Source organism: Microcaecilia unicolor, chromosome 9, assembly GCF_901765095.1.
Source record: "Microcaecilia unicolor chromosome 9, aMicUni1.1, whole genome shotgun sequence".
NCBI classification, from domain to species: domain Eukaryota; kingdom Metazoa; phylum Chordata; class Amphibia; order Gymnophiona; family Siphonopidae; genus Microcaecilia; species Microcaecilia unicolor.
In genome coordinates this window covers 210889657-210905238 of record NC_044039.1, presented here as the reverse complement: position 1 = coordinate 210905238, position 15582 = coordinate 210889657, and the positions used below count along the sequence as shown (strand labels likewise).

Genomic DNA, 15582 nt, shown 5'->3' with positions numbered 1-15582 from the left:
TAGCTGCACATAAAGAAAAAAAAAAACAGAAAACACTGGAACCAACACAAATAGAAACTGGAATATGTCAGCTTTTGAAAATGCCTCTCTCTGGTATTTTGAATTTCAGTTTCTATTATTGTTGTGTGCAGAATCTGACTTCCCGAGGTTTCACTTTAATGCCTTCATATCAGATTTGTTGAGTATCTATCTGGGTTTTTTTTGTGTGCGTCCAACTAAGGCAGTGATTCCCAAACATTTTACTATGGCAGAACCCCTAACATATTTTTTCATACACCGAGGAACCCTCAATTTATGTAAACATGTATAAGTTTATACAAACAGATTATACAATCTAATTTCTTTAGGGAGCGAGTTTGAGGATCCCTAGGGTTCTGTGAAACCCAGTTTGGGACTCACTGGAATAAGGTGTGGTACTCTGCTAGCATGTAGTGCCTGTATAGAGATCTTGTTGCAGTCATGTTTGTTTTGTGTTTTTTTTTTCCCCAATAGGTAGTGAATTGGTGTTTTAGGGCATGGTATAATATTTGCAGTGCTGCCTTTTCATGCCTAAGGTTGCCGCTTTTTGAGCCTTGGGAGTTAGCGCTATTAAGGTATGGTAAAGTTCTGTATAGTGTTTTGTAGTGGAGGGATTATTTGTTGGCTTTACTGAGATGATACCAAAACTTGAATCTAATTTTAGTTTGTCGTAACGGGGTTTTAGAAAATGTCGCACAATCTATTGTGTGTCGAGGTAGTTGACATGTGTGTGATCAAGTTTAATTCATGAGATACCTGCCAGATGATGGATCTTTAAATACAGTTGAATTGTTTCCATATGTTTGTATGTGGTTTTATGTTAAGTGTTTGAAATAATAGTTTAAAATATGTAACATATCATCCATGAAGACGCACGAAGGCATTACTTCTCAATAAGTGTAGTCCGCAGCCCTTCCTTGGACTTCAGTCCCATTACTACAATTTCAAATTTATAGATTGAATGCTCTGCGAGAAAAACCTCACTCATTGACCTTCAGTTTCACTTATTGGGGGGGGGGTGATACACATCACTCTTCTGGATGGGCCTACCTTTAACAAGAAAGAAAATAAAATTCTTTTTTTTTACCTATTTGATTGGACTATGTCAGTTTTTGGAATGTGCATCTGCCAGAAATAGTTTTAGACCTGGCTGGGACTCGTGAGAAAAATGTCTCTCATTTGGCTTTCAATCTCCAGCATTGCACCGGAGTCTCTGGGTGCAAGAAAAGGAAGTGATTAGTAACCTTTTGTGCAGCCGGTCACTTCCTCCTTGCCATAGCCAGCGGGGGAGGTGAAGAGTGTATCCCTCTCTCACACCCGCTTGTTGTCCAGCGGCTAAGCCCTCCCCCCCCCCGTGTTTACTTGTTGTAAAGGCATCTTTCTCCCCACCAGAGGTCGCCGCTAGCAGTTGCGTTTCACACACCACTGCCGGCGCTGCTCCCGAAGCCTTTCTACCACCGCGTTCAACCCCTGTGGCAACAGGAAGTCATGTCACAGGAACTGACTGCGGCAGCGGAAAGCATTCGGGACTGGTGCTGGCAGCGGTGTGTGAAAAACTATCGCTAGCGGCAACCTCTGGAGGGGAAAAAGAGGCCTTTACAGGTAAATACAAGGGGGGTGGGAAACATGTGGAAGAAAGTGCTTCGCGCCTTCTGCCTCGCTGCACCCTACGCCTGGAATAAACTTCCTGAGCCCCTACGTCTTGCCCCATCCTTGGCCACCTTTAAATCTAGACTGAAAGCCCACCTCTTTAACATTGCTTTTGACTCGTAACCACTTGTAACCACTCGCCTCCACCTACCCTCCTCTCCTCCTTCCTGTACACATTAATTGATTTGATTTGCTTACTTTATTTTTTGTCTATTAGATTGTAAGCTCTTTGAGCAGGGACTGTCTTCTATGTTTGTGCAGTGCTGCATACGCCTTGTAGCGCTATAGAAATGCTAAATAGTAGTAATAGTAGTACTTGCAGGATGGCAGAAGTGGGGCACGGCTGCATCAGGCTCCTCAGAAGGGCTAAGGTCAACCACATGATACATAGACATCAAAGGGGGTGAGAGTCTGTCATGGGGTGGAAGGTTTGGGGGCAGAGTAAAAGGGTGTGTGCCATGGGGAGGGAGTTTGGAGGCAGAGTAAAAGGGGTAAGTGTGCCATGGGGTGGGGGGGTTCCCTTCCTGCTAAGCACGATAAGAGAAGGGCAGCGATGCTCTAGGTGCACCAATCTGATTTTCTTTGAGGGGGGAGGGGAGAGAGAGCCTTTTAAACATTTTTAAAACACCACTGGTTCTCTGTTTGTAACTGCACGTCACATAATAAAAAAATGAACAATGCATTATGAGCTAGTATGGTAGCAGTACTGGCAAAAGGTGCTACAGATCATGAGTTCATATTTCGCGCATGGATCTGACTTAGTTCTATTTAAAATCTACCAGTAACAGGTATTCGTGCCAATACCCATTGGAAATTCAACGTATTTCCCTGGCACGGTTGTGGCATACTTTAAAATAACAAGATGCGTGTCCCACGCATTTCTCTCTTACCTTACTGAAGTTCTAATCCGGGTGAAGAAATGTGCACGTATACTCTCCACTTCTAAAGGTCTCGTATCTTTAAAAATTGGAATCGGACGTTTCTGCACTTGAGAATTGGCGTATGACAATCTTTCGCTGCATCATTCTTGATCTCAGAGACTAATTCTGTATTCAGTCAGTAGTACACGATATAAGCATGACAGTAACACTTAGCTGTCCGCCTGATTATATAGTTCACTATGATAAGCATTCAAAAGGGCATCTGGGTGGCTTCTTGCAAATCAAATCAATAGTATCTAACAATAAAAGTGGGCCGGCAGTCGTATCAACTCATTTTAATATAGGGGGAATCCGGCTATCATCATCCTCCTTGATGTAAGACATGCACGACAAGAGAGCAGACATCTATAATTTTTAAATTGATGCAACTCAGTAATTTTTATTGCAACTGGAAGACAATACATCACAGAAACTTTATGGTAGCTTTTGGGAAAATGTTATTTACAATAATTGATGAAAGAGTTTGTCTTTGGCAATATGATTACACATCAAGAAAATGTAAAATGCCTCTAAAGCAACATTTTCATCTTTTCTAAAGATTGGCTGATTGCACTTGCCGTCTGACTGCTCATTTAGGTAAACACAAATATAATTTAACATCACTGTTTATTCTCCTGTCACAGTTTTTAGTTTATATTCATGAAATTGGCAGTTTCGTATGCAGAGTACAGAAAATGGCTTTTGTTTTGCTGCCGTACTCTGCTTAGATCTTGGCCAGTTAAGGTTATGTGACCCTTAACCTTCGATATCCTGATCTTAATGATTGCTTTATCACTATACATTTTCTGTAAAATAAAATACTTTAAAAATGTTACAGAATCAAAAAGTACAAAGAAATCTACAAGCTTATAATGCTTTCCATACACACAAATAATTTCTCCCCAACATTTTTATACCTTGGCAGTTTTTAAGTAGTGAGTGCGAATGATACAGACATGGAACTGGCTAAGAAATACAGAGATTACTGTAAACTGATTCCATACACATTCCCAGAAAGGTACAATGGTTAGTTAAAAAAAAGCACATTATTTCCCATCTTAATTGAGCTAGAAAAGAAAAGGTACTGGAGTTATAGGTCACAGTCGTAAAAATACGGAGTCCAATTTCTAGCTATAATAGAGGAACGATATTAGATTCTCTGAGAATCCAGTGTGAAATTTCTCATCTTTCGCAACAGGAAATGAAATCTCCTTCTCCTCCTGCTGCAAATGTGATAGAACAGCAAAATAGCATTACATATTTATTGTTAAAATATGCACAGGTTTCAACAGTAACAAAAAAACAAAAGGCTGTTTATTTGTGCATTAACCCAGGAGCGACCTTTGTTAAACACTGGTGTTCGAAGAACGAACGTCAACAAAATACAGCACCATTGAAGCATCTGGATTTCAATCTTCTCTTTTTTGGTCAGTAAAATTAGTATTTTGTTTGAACTATGGAAGAAGTCTAAGATCACATGTGCATTATCTGCAAATAAAGTAACCCAGTCTATATATAATTCAAGAATCACCAGTACTAAACGAGAAAACAGAAGACAAACCCAAGAACCGCTGTCATAAGGTAAAAGGTTCTTTTACACATGTGTGTAGTTTTTACACAATATCCTGGCCTGTGTAAATCCTTACAAACTCCAGTCCAACATAGGAACAGAAAAATGCATATACTTTGATTTACACATTCTAGTATAAAAGACATCATTACAACTTCTGTAAAACGTTAAAAACTTCGGTGTGAAACCAAACAGAAGTTTAATGTTTGGCAGATAATTAAAAGAGGGATGTCACTTTCTTTATATACCCAAAAGTGGTGATGTATATTACATAATAGTATAAATAATTTAAAAAAGTATTATTTAAATTAGATCACAGTGTTCCATTCTGTGCATAACAGTGTTTGATATATTACTGAGGAGTGGAGAATTAGAATACAGAAGACTAGAGCGATCAAACGGTGAAAACTGATGTGGAGTACGACAACCAAGAGGATATGGTGCAAATAAGTCATGGTAAATGGATGCCATCAAAACCCTCCCTCCCTAAATGAGTTCACTGGGCATTGGCAATCCACCAAAACGAACTAGCTTCCTTTCATAACCAAATGAGAAAACCGGTATTAATCATGGAGCATGTGCCAGTGTTATTAGTCATGCTTTCTCTAGTATGGTATTTTAGTTGGGTGTATTATGGCAATGTTTTCTGCTTGGGGATGGGTCACCTGCAAACTTAAGTGGACTGCTGAATATGTGTATGGATGGACAAGGAAAGGCTTCACATTTAGGTAGGGAAGAGTAATCACAGATAAAAGATCTACAGTTCTTTGAGCCAAATCTATATTCAATTTTTTTTTTATAACAGACTTAATTAGTAAGCTGAAGTGTGGAATCCGGAATCACAAATTCCATCAGGTCAGTTTGCCTAAATCTGACTGTTAGATTGTTAATCTAGGTTATTAGTAAGTAGATCTCACTGTATAATATGGGAGCTATGCTAAAATAGCACAAGTTACTGGTATAATAACATCATAATAGTAGACCAAGCCGATAACCTCCCCTCCCCCCCCCCCCCCAGTGTGAAGAATTTCAATCTCTGGTAACCAGAGCTGCTACTGTGATGTCATAATGTCTCATTCCACCAATGCCTCAGATCCAGCCTAATCAGTGATGTCACAATGGCTTGACTGCCTTAATATCTGGCTCACTTTTATGACATACATTACAACAATTTGCGTTCCGCAAATGTCTTAAGACCTACTTTTTTTTAGACTAGCCTTTGGAGAGTGACACTTGATTTATATTTTAATTGCCTTTGAATCTATGTTATTATAAAAATGGCCACTTAAAACATTTTTATATACTTGTTGTTTTGTTTTATTATTTATTATGGGTGTTCACTGCTTAGACTGTTATAAATTTTGTAAATAAACATGGGCTGGCGTTGTGTTACTTTACTGTTAACCCAGGTTATTAGTAACTAGGTCTCACTGCATGCAATGGGACTGGTGCTAAAATAGCACGATTTGTGGTAAAATAACCCATCTTAATAGCAGCCCACATTGGTAACTCTCTCCCCCCTTAGTGGTCTCAAATTCTGCTCATAAGCGTGCGAGGCATGTGTTCTAATATCTTCCTTTTTGACGTTACACATGCAATTTGGAATAAGCTGTATAATCACCATATGACATGTTATTTCAGAAAATGATTTCCCTTGTAATATCCTCTTGTTTTCTGCACACTATCTTCCCGAGGACTCTCGGCGTAATGCTACTGCTGTCTCCTGATGTTCACCAGCCCTGAACACCAAACTTATTTAGGTCATAATGGTAAACGTAACTTACTAGGCTTTCAAAAACTTGAAATACTGATTATATTTTCTTGATGAAGTAAACACTCAAAAGGGGTTAATAATGCCTAATAAGTTTTGTCTATTTGCACAATATGTTTTGGTAGTACCTGTTGCTTTAAATGTCCTATTCCTCTCCCTTCTAAAGGAGAATTTTGGAAAGGTTCATCGTCGACAGGTCGATGGCACAGAGTAATGCCTTGCGGGAAAAGCTATTGCACTATGTAAAGGTTTAACATCAACTTTCCCAACAAGCGATAAATCACATAGAGAACAGAAAAATACAGCTCAATTCTTACTCAATCAGCAGTAGAACTGAAAGCTTGGGACCAAATTTACCAGTTCTTGGTATGGATACTGATAAGAAGGCCCAAAACTCTCATAGTATTTAATTGATACTAAGAGGGTTGGGGGTAAGATAGTGACACTCACCATGCATCAGATTCACTGAATGCCACAATACCAGTGAAGAGATACTTTGAAACACCCAGCATGCAATGGGGGTAAAACCAGGGCTGGACTAAACTTTGTCTGATGACATGGAGCAAGGTGGCTATGCTAGGTAGTACTGAGGGCAATTTTTAAAGTAATTTCTATGGGCAGAAAAGGGCCTTTATATTAAACTGCCTGCCCTTTACGCATGTAAAGCCAGTCCTGGGAACAAGAGTTTGGAACTATGCAAACACCTTTCACCGTTCGGGTGTAAAGGTCACGCGCAGCTTTCTTGGGACAATTTTCAACGTGAAAGCAAAGTGAAAAGCCTGCAAAGTCCACGAGTGATGAAAAGTGTTTGCATACTTTACCTCTGTGCGGACGATTGTTAAGTTACCTCACAGTAACGTTCAGCCTATTTCTTAGCTACACATGCAACCCCTCCCCCAACGAAGTCTAAACAGCATATGGTGCAATTTCACAGAAAGCGCTCTCCTCCAAACTGTGACCACATGAAATCATAGTACACTGCTTTGCTTGGATGAATCTAGTTTACCAGCTCGTTAAGACACTGGGATGTAAAGGGAAGCTGCACTACATAGGAATTTTATTAGCAAATTCAAGGTCAGTAATGCAATATTCCACGAGAGAGCGCTCATCCTACAAAACCTCCAGCACCTGATGCTCCCATTACAGCAGGCTTCGCTCCTCTTCCAGGAACTGGCAAATTGGCCAACTTGAGTTAGGATGTATCTAACCCCAAGCCACAGCACAATGCTCCCTTCCCTTCCGCTCTTCTCTCCCCCAAAAGCTAAGCTTCCTTCTATTTTTTCCCCTCATTCTATCATACACACTCACTACTCAATTTGCCCACTAATTATTGCATCATGGTTGACATATACAGACAAGGAGAAAGGACACACTTTCCACTTTTCCCCAATAAACAGAGAAGTAGGGGGCTGAATGTGCAGACAAGGCAGTATAACTCAATCATCCAAGCCCCTTCCAGAGCATGACGATTTTTGTTTTTTTTAGTATATTGCAGAAAGTAAATTACCAACAGTCAATGTTTGTCCCTGAAGAAGGTTAAACCTTAAACACCTGCTTCCAAAAAAAAAAAAAAAAAGTCAAGGCCTACGGGCCTAAAAATTAGAGGCATAGCCTTTCCTCAAGTTACTATATTTATATGAAAATAATTCATGCTTCATGCTAAATACATTATTTACCTTACAAGAACTTTGTTATCTTTGAATAAAAAAAAAGGTTCTGTGTTTGTTTTCTGGTTGTAAAGGAAGTCCATGCATCATGGGGCAGACGCTTCTGCTGGCTACGATGGGTGAAGGTGGGAAATCTTGTGTCGGTTTTAGCATGAACGACAGCACCTGCAGAGGGCAGTACAGGAGCTCTGGGTTCCATCTCCTCCTCGTGTCCATCAGTAGGCTTTGAAACAGAGCACGCTAATAGCAGGTTTCATAGCATTATCGGTTACATCACGCATGTCGATCCAACACAAAATTAAGACCACCCTTTCCATCTTTAATAGCTACTGAAATTTGATATACTTGATTGCTTTTCACTCAGGCAGTTTAGAAGACATAGTTTATTCCCATATATATATATAGCTATATATCTATATATATATATGGGTACATGTATTACCTATATATATATATTATATGTGTTACTTTATTTTTGTACACAGTGCCAATTTTCAGGCTTATGGCTTTTTGACTATTCTTTTTAATTTAACAGAAAACAAATCAATGATTAACGATAAAAATACCATTAAATAATCTTATTGTTCTAACTTTGTTTTCATTATTTCATTGAAATCTGTGGCATACATTTCACTCCCCCTCCCCAATCTGAAGTTATTAACCTTCACATTATGGGCCAGATGGGATGTTTGGTAACAGCTATTACCAGTGCTTCTCCAAGGTCAACTGGTGGCATAACTGTATCCACCAGCTACTTCCTGGTTGGCTTCTCTGCTGCTTGTGGATCTCCTCAGGTGCTTTCCTAGCCAATAACTCAGAAGCCTTTTGCTCACTTTCTCTTCAATCTACTGGTTTGGCCTGAATGATCTTAAAAAGTAGGAACTGGTCTTCTTCGGGCAAAAGGGGCTTCCAGTGCCACATTGAACTCCAGACAAAATAATACCACTGAACACCCAACTATGCGTTTGCTTCTGTTAAGGAGGAGAAAGCAAGGGGGTCTGGGGCTTTTTTTAAGATTACTTTTTTTTTTTTTTTTTTTTTAAATCTTCAGTTTAATGAAAATCTTTTGTAAGTTAGCTGAGAGTTAGAGTGAGTTTTATGGCTTCAATCTCCTTTAAAAATAAAACTCTTAAGGGTTCAAAAGAAAACAAAACTAGAATAAAAAAAAAAAAATGAAAAAGAAAAAAAGAATTGCTGATATTGCCACAAATCATTAGAAGTCACCTGACGTGCTGAAACAAAACGTGTTAAGTTCAAACAAATCAACGGGATTTGTTCTAATTTTTTGTGGGTTCCTTTTCTTTTTGCTCCTTCTGGCCTTTTGCCGTCCGATTGGTGATGTTATTCAAACAGGATCGGATTCCTGCTAAGTGCAGGAGTGACCCGGCTGCTTCTTTCATCTCCTCGTCATCGCTCTCGGGAGGTTTTTCCGTGCGTCTCTTTTTCAGCGGCAGTGTGTCGCTGGGGACCTTTTTTGCCTTCATTAAATGCTGCTTTTTCTTGTGCTGGGATGTGTACCCACTGTCTGTTAAACAATCCTTGGCTTCTTTTCTGCTCTGTCTCTTGTCCTCCTCCTCCGTTTCGCTGGGGGTCTCCGGACCCGGGAACTGAACTTCGCCGCTGTCTTGGCTGCCTTTAGGAGCAAACTGATCGTGGTCATCGGCTGAGGAAGAGGATATCGAGTCACTGGTGGGTGAGGTGCTCCCGTTATTGGAAGATTTGGCGCTGCTGTAGTTATGATCCTCCTTGGGATCGCTGCTAACAACTGGAGAACCGCACGACTGCTCACTTTCGGTCCGAATCCGGAAGTTTGGAATCCCGTTCCTGTCAGAAGAAATATACAAGCTGTTAATCAGTTGAAAACTGGAAGTGTAACACGTGCACATATGTTTATGGACTTCAATAAAAATTGCAACACTGGAGCAAAATGAAAACACATATCGGATTCAATTCCAAGCAGATAGAAATATACAAGGCGACCAGCAGAACTGCAGAAGGAGCAGCCATTCCCAATCCAGTTCATGAGTTAGATGTGCATGCAAATCTATCTCATGCATATTCATTGTGGATATCCTGAAGACCCGATGGGAGTAAGTATGCCTCCAGGACTGGGTTGGGAATGGCTGAGGAGGAGTTTCTAGGCATTCTTACCACTGGGTTTTTCCTGGGTCTGCCAGGAAAGCTCAGGCGAAGGGCTCGAATATCTACGCAGCTGTAATCTTACATTTTAACAAGTAAATGACACGTTTGGTTTTTTTTCCTTCTTTGCAGTTCAAAAATTCTCTTAATTTCTGTTAAGGGGGAGGAGTGTGTAGAATACAATTTAGCAAAAAAAAAAAAAATTTTAAAGAAAAATGTATACTGGGAAACTTCAAAACATTACAAGATAGGCACCGGTACACTCTATTGTATACAAAATGCTTTGATTTTTTTTTTTTTTTTTGTAAAGCACGGTTGGTCCCTTAGTACTTCAAGGAAAACGAAAAGCAATGTCCTAGAGCTGCTTTGGAACACCATGTAAAGAAGCGTTCATTAAAAAATGTTATAACTTCCTTATGCCGGATGCATGAAACATCTGCTGTTCTTATAAGTTCCAGCTCTTTGGCACACAGAAGAGCAGCTCGTATTTTGGGCTTTATAAGGGCAATTGTCGCACAGGGTGCCCGCAGTTACACATCTGTGCGTGTGAAAGTTTACGCTTATGCATGAAAGAGTTCTGTAAATAAATGGCACAGTTTATAAATACAAGGGAGATGTAAACATGGGCGGGGCTCCCATTTATGCTCATAATTGACAGCATTTCCGCAACTGCAATTATACCAGATGTATGAGTGGTGTAATAAATGTGAGACGCACCGATACTGGGATATGCTGGTATTCTATCATGGAATCTGGGCTCCCAGATGCTGGTATAGAATCAGAGTGAATGCTCATCTAAGTCAATAAGAGAGGAGTTTGAACTGTTTGCGGAAATGGATGGGGAACCAATCGAGTGACTCGGGGGAGAGGGCTAATGTGAGCGTAATGACACTGGCGGAACATAAGTCATGCAGCAGAATTCTGAAAGGAATGAAGGGGAGAAAAATGGTTTAGTGGGAGGCCTGTGAGAAACAAGCTGCAGTAATCTAGCCATGAAGTGAAACTGAGATGGACATGGGGAAGCCGCTTCTGGCTCTGGGATTGGTAGCATGGAATATTGCTATTCTTTGGGATTCTGGAATGGTGCTACTATTTGGGATTGTCAGGTACTTGTGACCTGGATTGGCCACTGTTGGAAGCAAGGATACCGGGCTAGACTTAGCATGGCTATTTTTATGCTCTTATGAATAGACTTTCACCATGTCTCCTCAGGGTGCCCACTTATAGAAATTCCCCCTGTGAGGCCAACATTCTACACAGATCCTCGGAGAACATCTCCAGCGCAATCCAGGAAAAAGGAGGCTCTAAGTTAAACCTTAAGGAGCTGCCCTATATTTAATGGCAAAAAATCATTGTGTTGATGTTGGAATGCAGCATACTATTGCAAAGGGCCTTCAGGTAGGGTTACCATATTTTGTCCCCCCAAAAGGAGGACACATGCCCCGTCCCTACCACACCCACCCGCCCCCTTTCACACCCTTGCTCCGCCCCTGTCACATTTTCCCCTCGCCCCCGTCACACCCCCCCTCACCCCCCTCCCCTTACTACTGCCCTGGTGGTCTAGTGACCTCTTCGGGGCGGGAAAGTTGATATAAATCCTTGCGCCTAAAACTGTAATATAATAAGTGGTGGCAGATAAAGACCTGAACGGCCCATCCAGTCTGCCCAACAGTCACACTCATTATCAATTCATGATTAAACCAAACAACGAGGGTGATATAAAATACTTGACCATGGTCTTTCTTTGGCATTTCTGGGACATCGATCGTAGATGTCCGCCTGGTATTGTTTTTGGATTCCAACTACTGGAGTTGCTGTCGAAGCCCACTCCAGCTGAATCCGTCACGTCATTTGCGGGACACAGACGCGGACCCTGGCACTAAGCGCTATTCTATAGAGGGTGCAAAACTCTTGAGTGCCATTTACACTAATCTTTTGACGCCATTTATAGAATTTGCTTCCAAGTGCTGGTGCCTGTGACCATATGCAGGTATATGCCTGTTACGCTAGTATTTTATAAGGAAAAGCAGGTGCCTACTTTCCTTTCTAGAATAGGCTCCCATGCTTGGTACAACTTTATTTTTATGGTATAAACTAGAAATATTTTGGGGCTCAAATAGCCTCCATTTTTCCCCATTCCACTGGACTCCTTACTATGCTTGGCTCAGTTATAAGTCCTCAGATATTTTGAACACTGATCACCACTTCCAAATACAGAGCTGAAGAAATGAACACTGGGTAACTGGTATTTATGTATTTGTTACATTTGTACCCCACATTTTCCCACCTATTTGCAGGCTCAATGTGGCTTACATAGTACCGTAAAGGCGTTCGCCAATCGGTTGATAACAAGGTTATATTGTGGTCGAGTGAGGTAGGTGTGTATCAGGCACCATGAGGGTCGAAGGGAATGAAGATTGTTTATTGTCCAGTACGATCACTGGTTATCAGACAGATGTTCCTGAACACTGGGTAACTGGTATCAGACAGATGTTCCAGCAATACGAGCCAGCATGCAGTATCTGTTGGGGGCAGGGGCAGCTGTGGGAATAGCAGTTTTATAAAACAAGCTTGTCAGAAAAGAGGTTACTCCTGGAAAACCAAACTCCAAAGCACAAGTAACAGTGAAACGGAGTATTTATAAACCGACATGCCTTTTACCTTCATGTAGAGTAAAAATGACCCCAACATTCTAAACATGAATTCCATTAATTTCAAGGACTTAAGGAAGACCTGCTAAGATAAAAGGAATTGCAATGGAATACAAAATGCAAGCCAACTCCTCTAAGAACATAAAAATGACCATATTGGGACAGACTGAAGGCCAGTATCCTGTTTCCAACAGTGGCTAATCCAAATCACAACTACCTGGCAAGATCCCAAAAGAGTAAAATAGATTTTATGCTGCTTATCCCAGGAATAAGCAGTTGATTTTCTTGTAAGAAACGGTTCAAGCCTTTTTTTTAAACCCTGCTAAGCTAACTGCTTTTATCACACTCTCTAGCAACGAATTCCAGAGTTTTAATTACGCATTGAGCAAAGAAATATTTTATCCAATTGTTTTAAACTTACTACTTAATAGCTTTTGGGAAATGAAATCATCTGACAGCAGGAAGGTGTGGGTAGCCTTTGAAGATCCACACATCCTAATGCTGTTTCATTCTCTGGTAACTAAACATTTGTTACACTGATTAAATTAAGGCATGGAACAACTTCATGTATGGCACACAAAAACTTTATTATAACAAACTGGGTAATTTAGGACCAGGGCAGTGCACAGTACAAAGCGTCCTAGGTAGAACTTCAGCCTTATGTCCCCTGCCCTCCTTCAATAAGTTTTTAGGTCCCCCAATATTTTCATAATTAACACGTGATGTCTAATTATGAGTTTTTGTAGAATTGTAGGATCATCATAATTCTAGAGTTTAAACTATTAAACTCAACCAGATCATCACGAACATACCTAAATCTTCACCACCCTAGCTGCAAAGGTCTCAAGTACAAATCAATTTATGGATCCAACTTCTCCTATATAAGCACGCAACTCTGGAATGCACTACCAAAAACCGTAAAAACAACGTACAACCACCTCAACTTCCGGAAATCACTAAAGACCAACCTGTTCGAAAAGGCATACCCTACTGACCCAACTTAAACGCCTGAACCCAGCAATACAAAGAAACCAAAACTTGTAATGAACACTATTAACACTATATAACTCCTGTTCTCTATGATTCCCTAATATGTCTGTAACACATTTATCTCATTGACAATAACATCACTCTGTATTTGTTTCATCACCGGAGGTGGCTAACGCCTCACGGTACTATGTGAGCCACATTGAGCCTGCAAATAAGTGGGAAAATGTGGGGTACAAATGTAACAAATAATAAAATATTAAACATTGTTTTACAAGTAAAAGTATGCTCTGATGGTTCTTCTGCACTTGTGCGGACGTCAGGACTTGTTTTGCTTTGGCTGCCGCTGCCTGTTGTCACCCCAGGCAACAGCCTAGTCTAGCCTAACGGCTAGCCCGGCCCTGTTTAGAAAGCAAAAAAAGCAGTAACCACTAGGATGCTGTCAGCAATCGTCGTTTGCTCTGCCTGGATTGTCTGTGTGGCCATTTTCAAGAATGCTGCCATACAGATGTTCAAGTCCCTCATCCTCCCCCTCCCTGGTTCATAATTTGGACGTCCCAGTTTGTAAAATGGATATTCATTATGGACGTTTCCAGAGTACGGACGTCTATCTCGCATATTTTCAAACAGGAAATCTGTCTAGTGGGGATGTTCTGACTTGGACATCAGGGATTTTTTGTGTGAATTTGATATGGTGGATCTTTCAATTTTGGTAACGTGGTCAGGAGGTGGATGATTTAGATTCTTTTCTTTCAGGTAACCAGTTTTCACTAGTGGTCTACTTGGATATTTTATTGTGATGTGCCACAGGGATGGTAAACAGGGCAATGGCCTTGGGTCCCCAAAACTGCCTCAAGCTAAAAGGAGGGAGAGGCTGAAGGCCAGTTTTAGGGCCCCTTCTCTGGTTTCTGCCCTGGGCCTCTGAATGCCTAACACCAGCCCTGCAGGGATCTCACCTCGTCACTCTTTTTCAATCTATATACGAGACTACTATGTAGTTCGATCCAGTTTTGGGGCTTTACAACCTGCTTTTATACAGATGATTATAAGTGACTGTTCCAGCCGGTGGAAATCTTAAGGAATATATGAGACAGCTACTACTACTTATTTCTATAGCGCTACAAGGCATACGCAGCGCTGTACACCATACATGAAGAGACAGCTGAACAAACATCTCCTGGTTGGCTAAATGCCAACAGTTTACGTTTAAGGGGGGGGGGGGAGTTATCAATGTGGGCTACTGTTAAGACAGGTTATTTACCACAAGTTGTACTATTTTAGCACAGGGTCTCAATTTATGAAAGGAGATCCTTAGCTAAAATAACCCATCTTAACAATAGCTCACATTGGTAACTTCCCCCTAAAAGTTGTGAACACTGAAAAAGCCCAAAGTAATTCATAACAAGTATATGTATGTATGTGTGTGTATATATATATATATACTAGTAAAAAAAGGCCCGTTTCTTAACGCAATGAAACGGGCGCTAGCAATGTAATGCGTTCCTGCCATTAATGTTTCCACAGTTGTATTCTGAATATAATTGTTGTTTACATGTGTAAGATTTCTTTATATACAATATTTTTTGTGTAAACTGTGTTACAATGTGGTAAAAGTTTTCCTTGTTCAGGCCCTTCAATCAGTTTAACAATCACATCAGAAGAGCTCCTTACTCGTGAGAATGCAACATACAGTTGCCCATGTGAGAGACTGAGAGTGACAGTGTGTTTTACAGACAGTGTAAGAGAGAGATACACGGAGTGATTGAGTGTGTGTGTGTCTGTGTGTGTGAGATGTATGTGAGTGACAAGGTAATTAAATGTTTGTCTTTCCTTCCGTTCTGTGCATTTGCCTCCACTGATGTTCGTACCTCCCTGTATATGATTGGTTGTTAGAGATTCAATCCACTCCACTTCCCTCCAAGTTCCGTTCAGTCTGATTGGTTCTTCGTTGACAGTGAGAGCCAATGAAACGCTGAACTACAGACTTACGAACCCTACACTGCCACGGAGTCAGCTTCAGAATGTTGGAGGTGCTTTTTATTATATAGGATATATAAAATAACAATGTAAAATCGTAAGTCACCTTTGAAGCTTGTTATGAATTACTTTGGGCTTTTCCATATGTTATAATGCTAAAGCATTATGTATTTATTGCCGACTCCTGATGCAGACCCTATTGCTGAAACAGGGCCTGTGTCGAGTCGTGAGT

General features: G+C 40.6%; 1 protein-coding gene across 6 annotated transcripts in view; it reads right to left on the bottom strand.

Annotated features, from left to right (window-relative positions):
* Positions 1-5214: 5214 nt before the first annotated feature.
* FOXN3 (forkhead box N3) overlaps positions 5215-15582 on the bottom strand; it is a 500879-nt gene continuing 490511 nt past the window's right edge. For all 6 annotated transcript variants that reach the window (XM_030213917.1, XM_030213920.1, XM_030213919.1 and 3 more), the window contains one exon: positions 5215-9420. In XM_030213917.1, the coding sequence (XP_030069777.1) occupies positions 8874-9420 (547 nt within the window). In that variant the 3' untranslated portion in view covers positions 5215-8873. The remainder of the gene's footprint in view (positions 9421-15582) is intronic.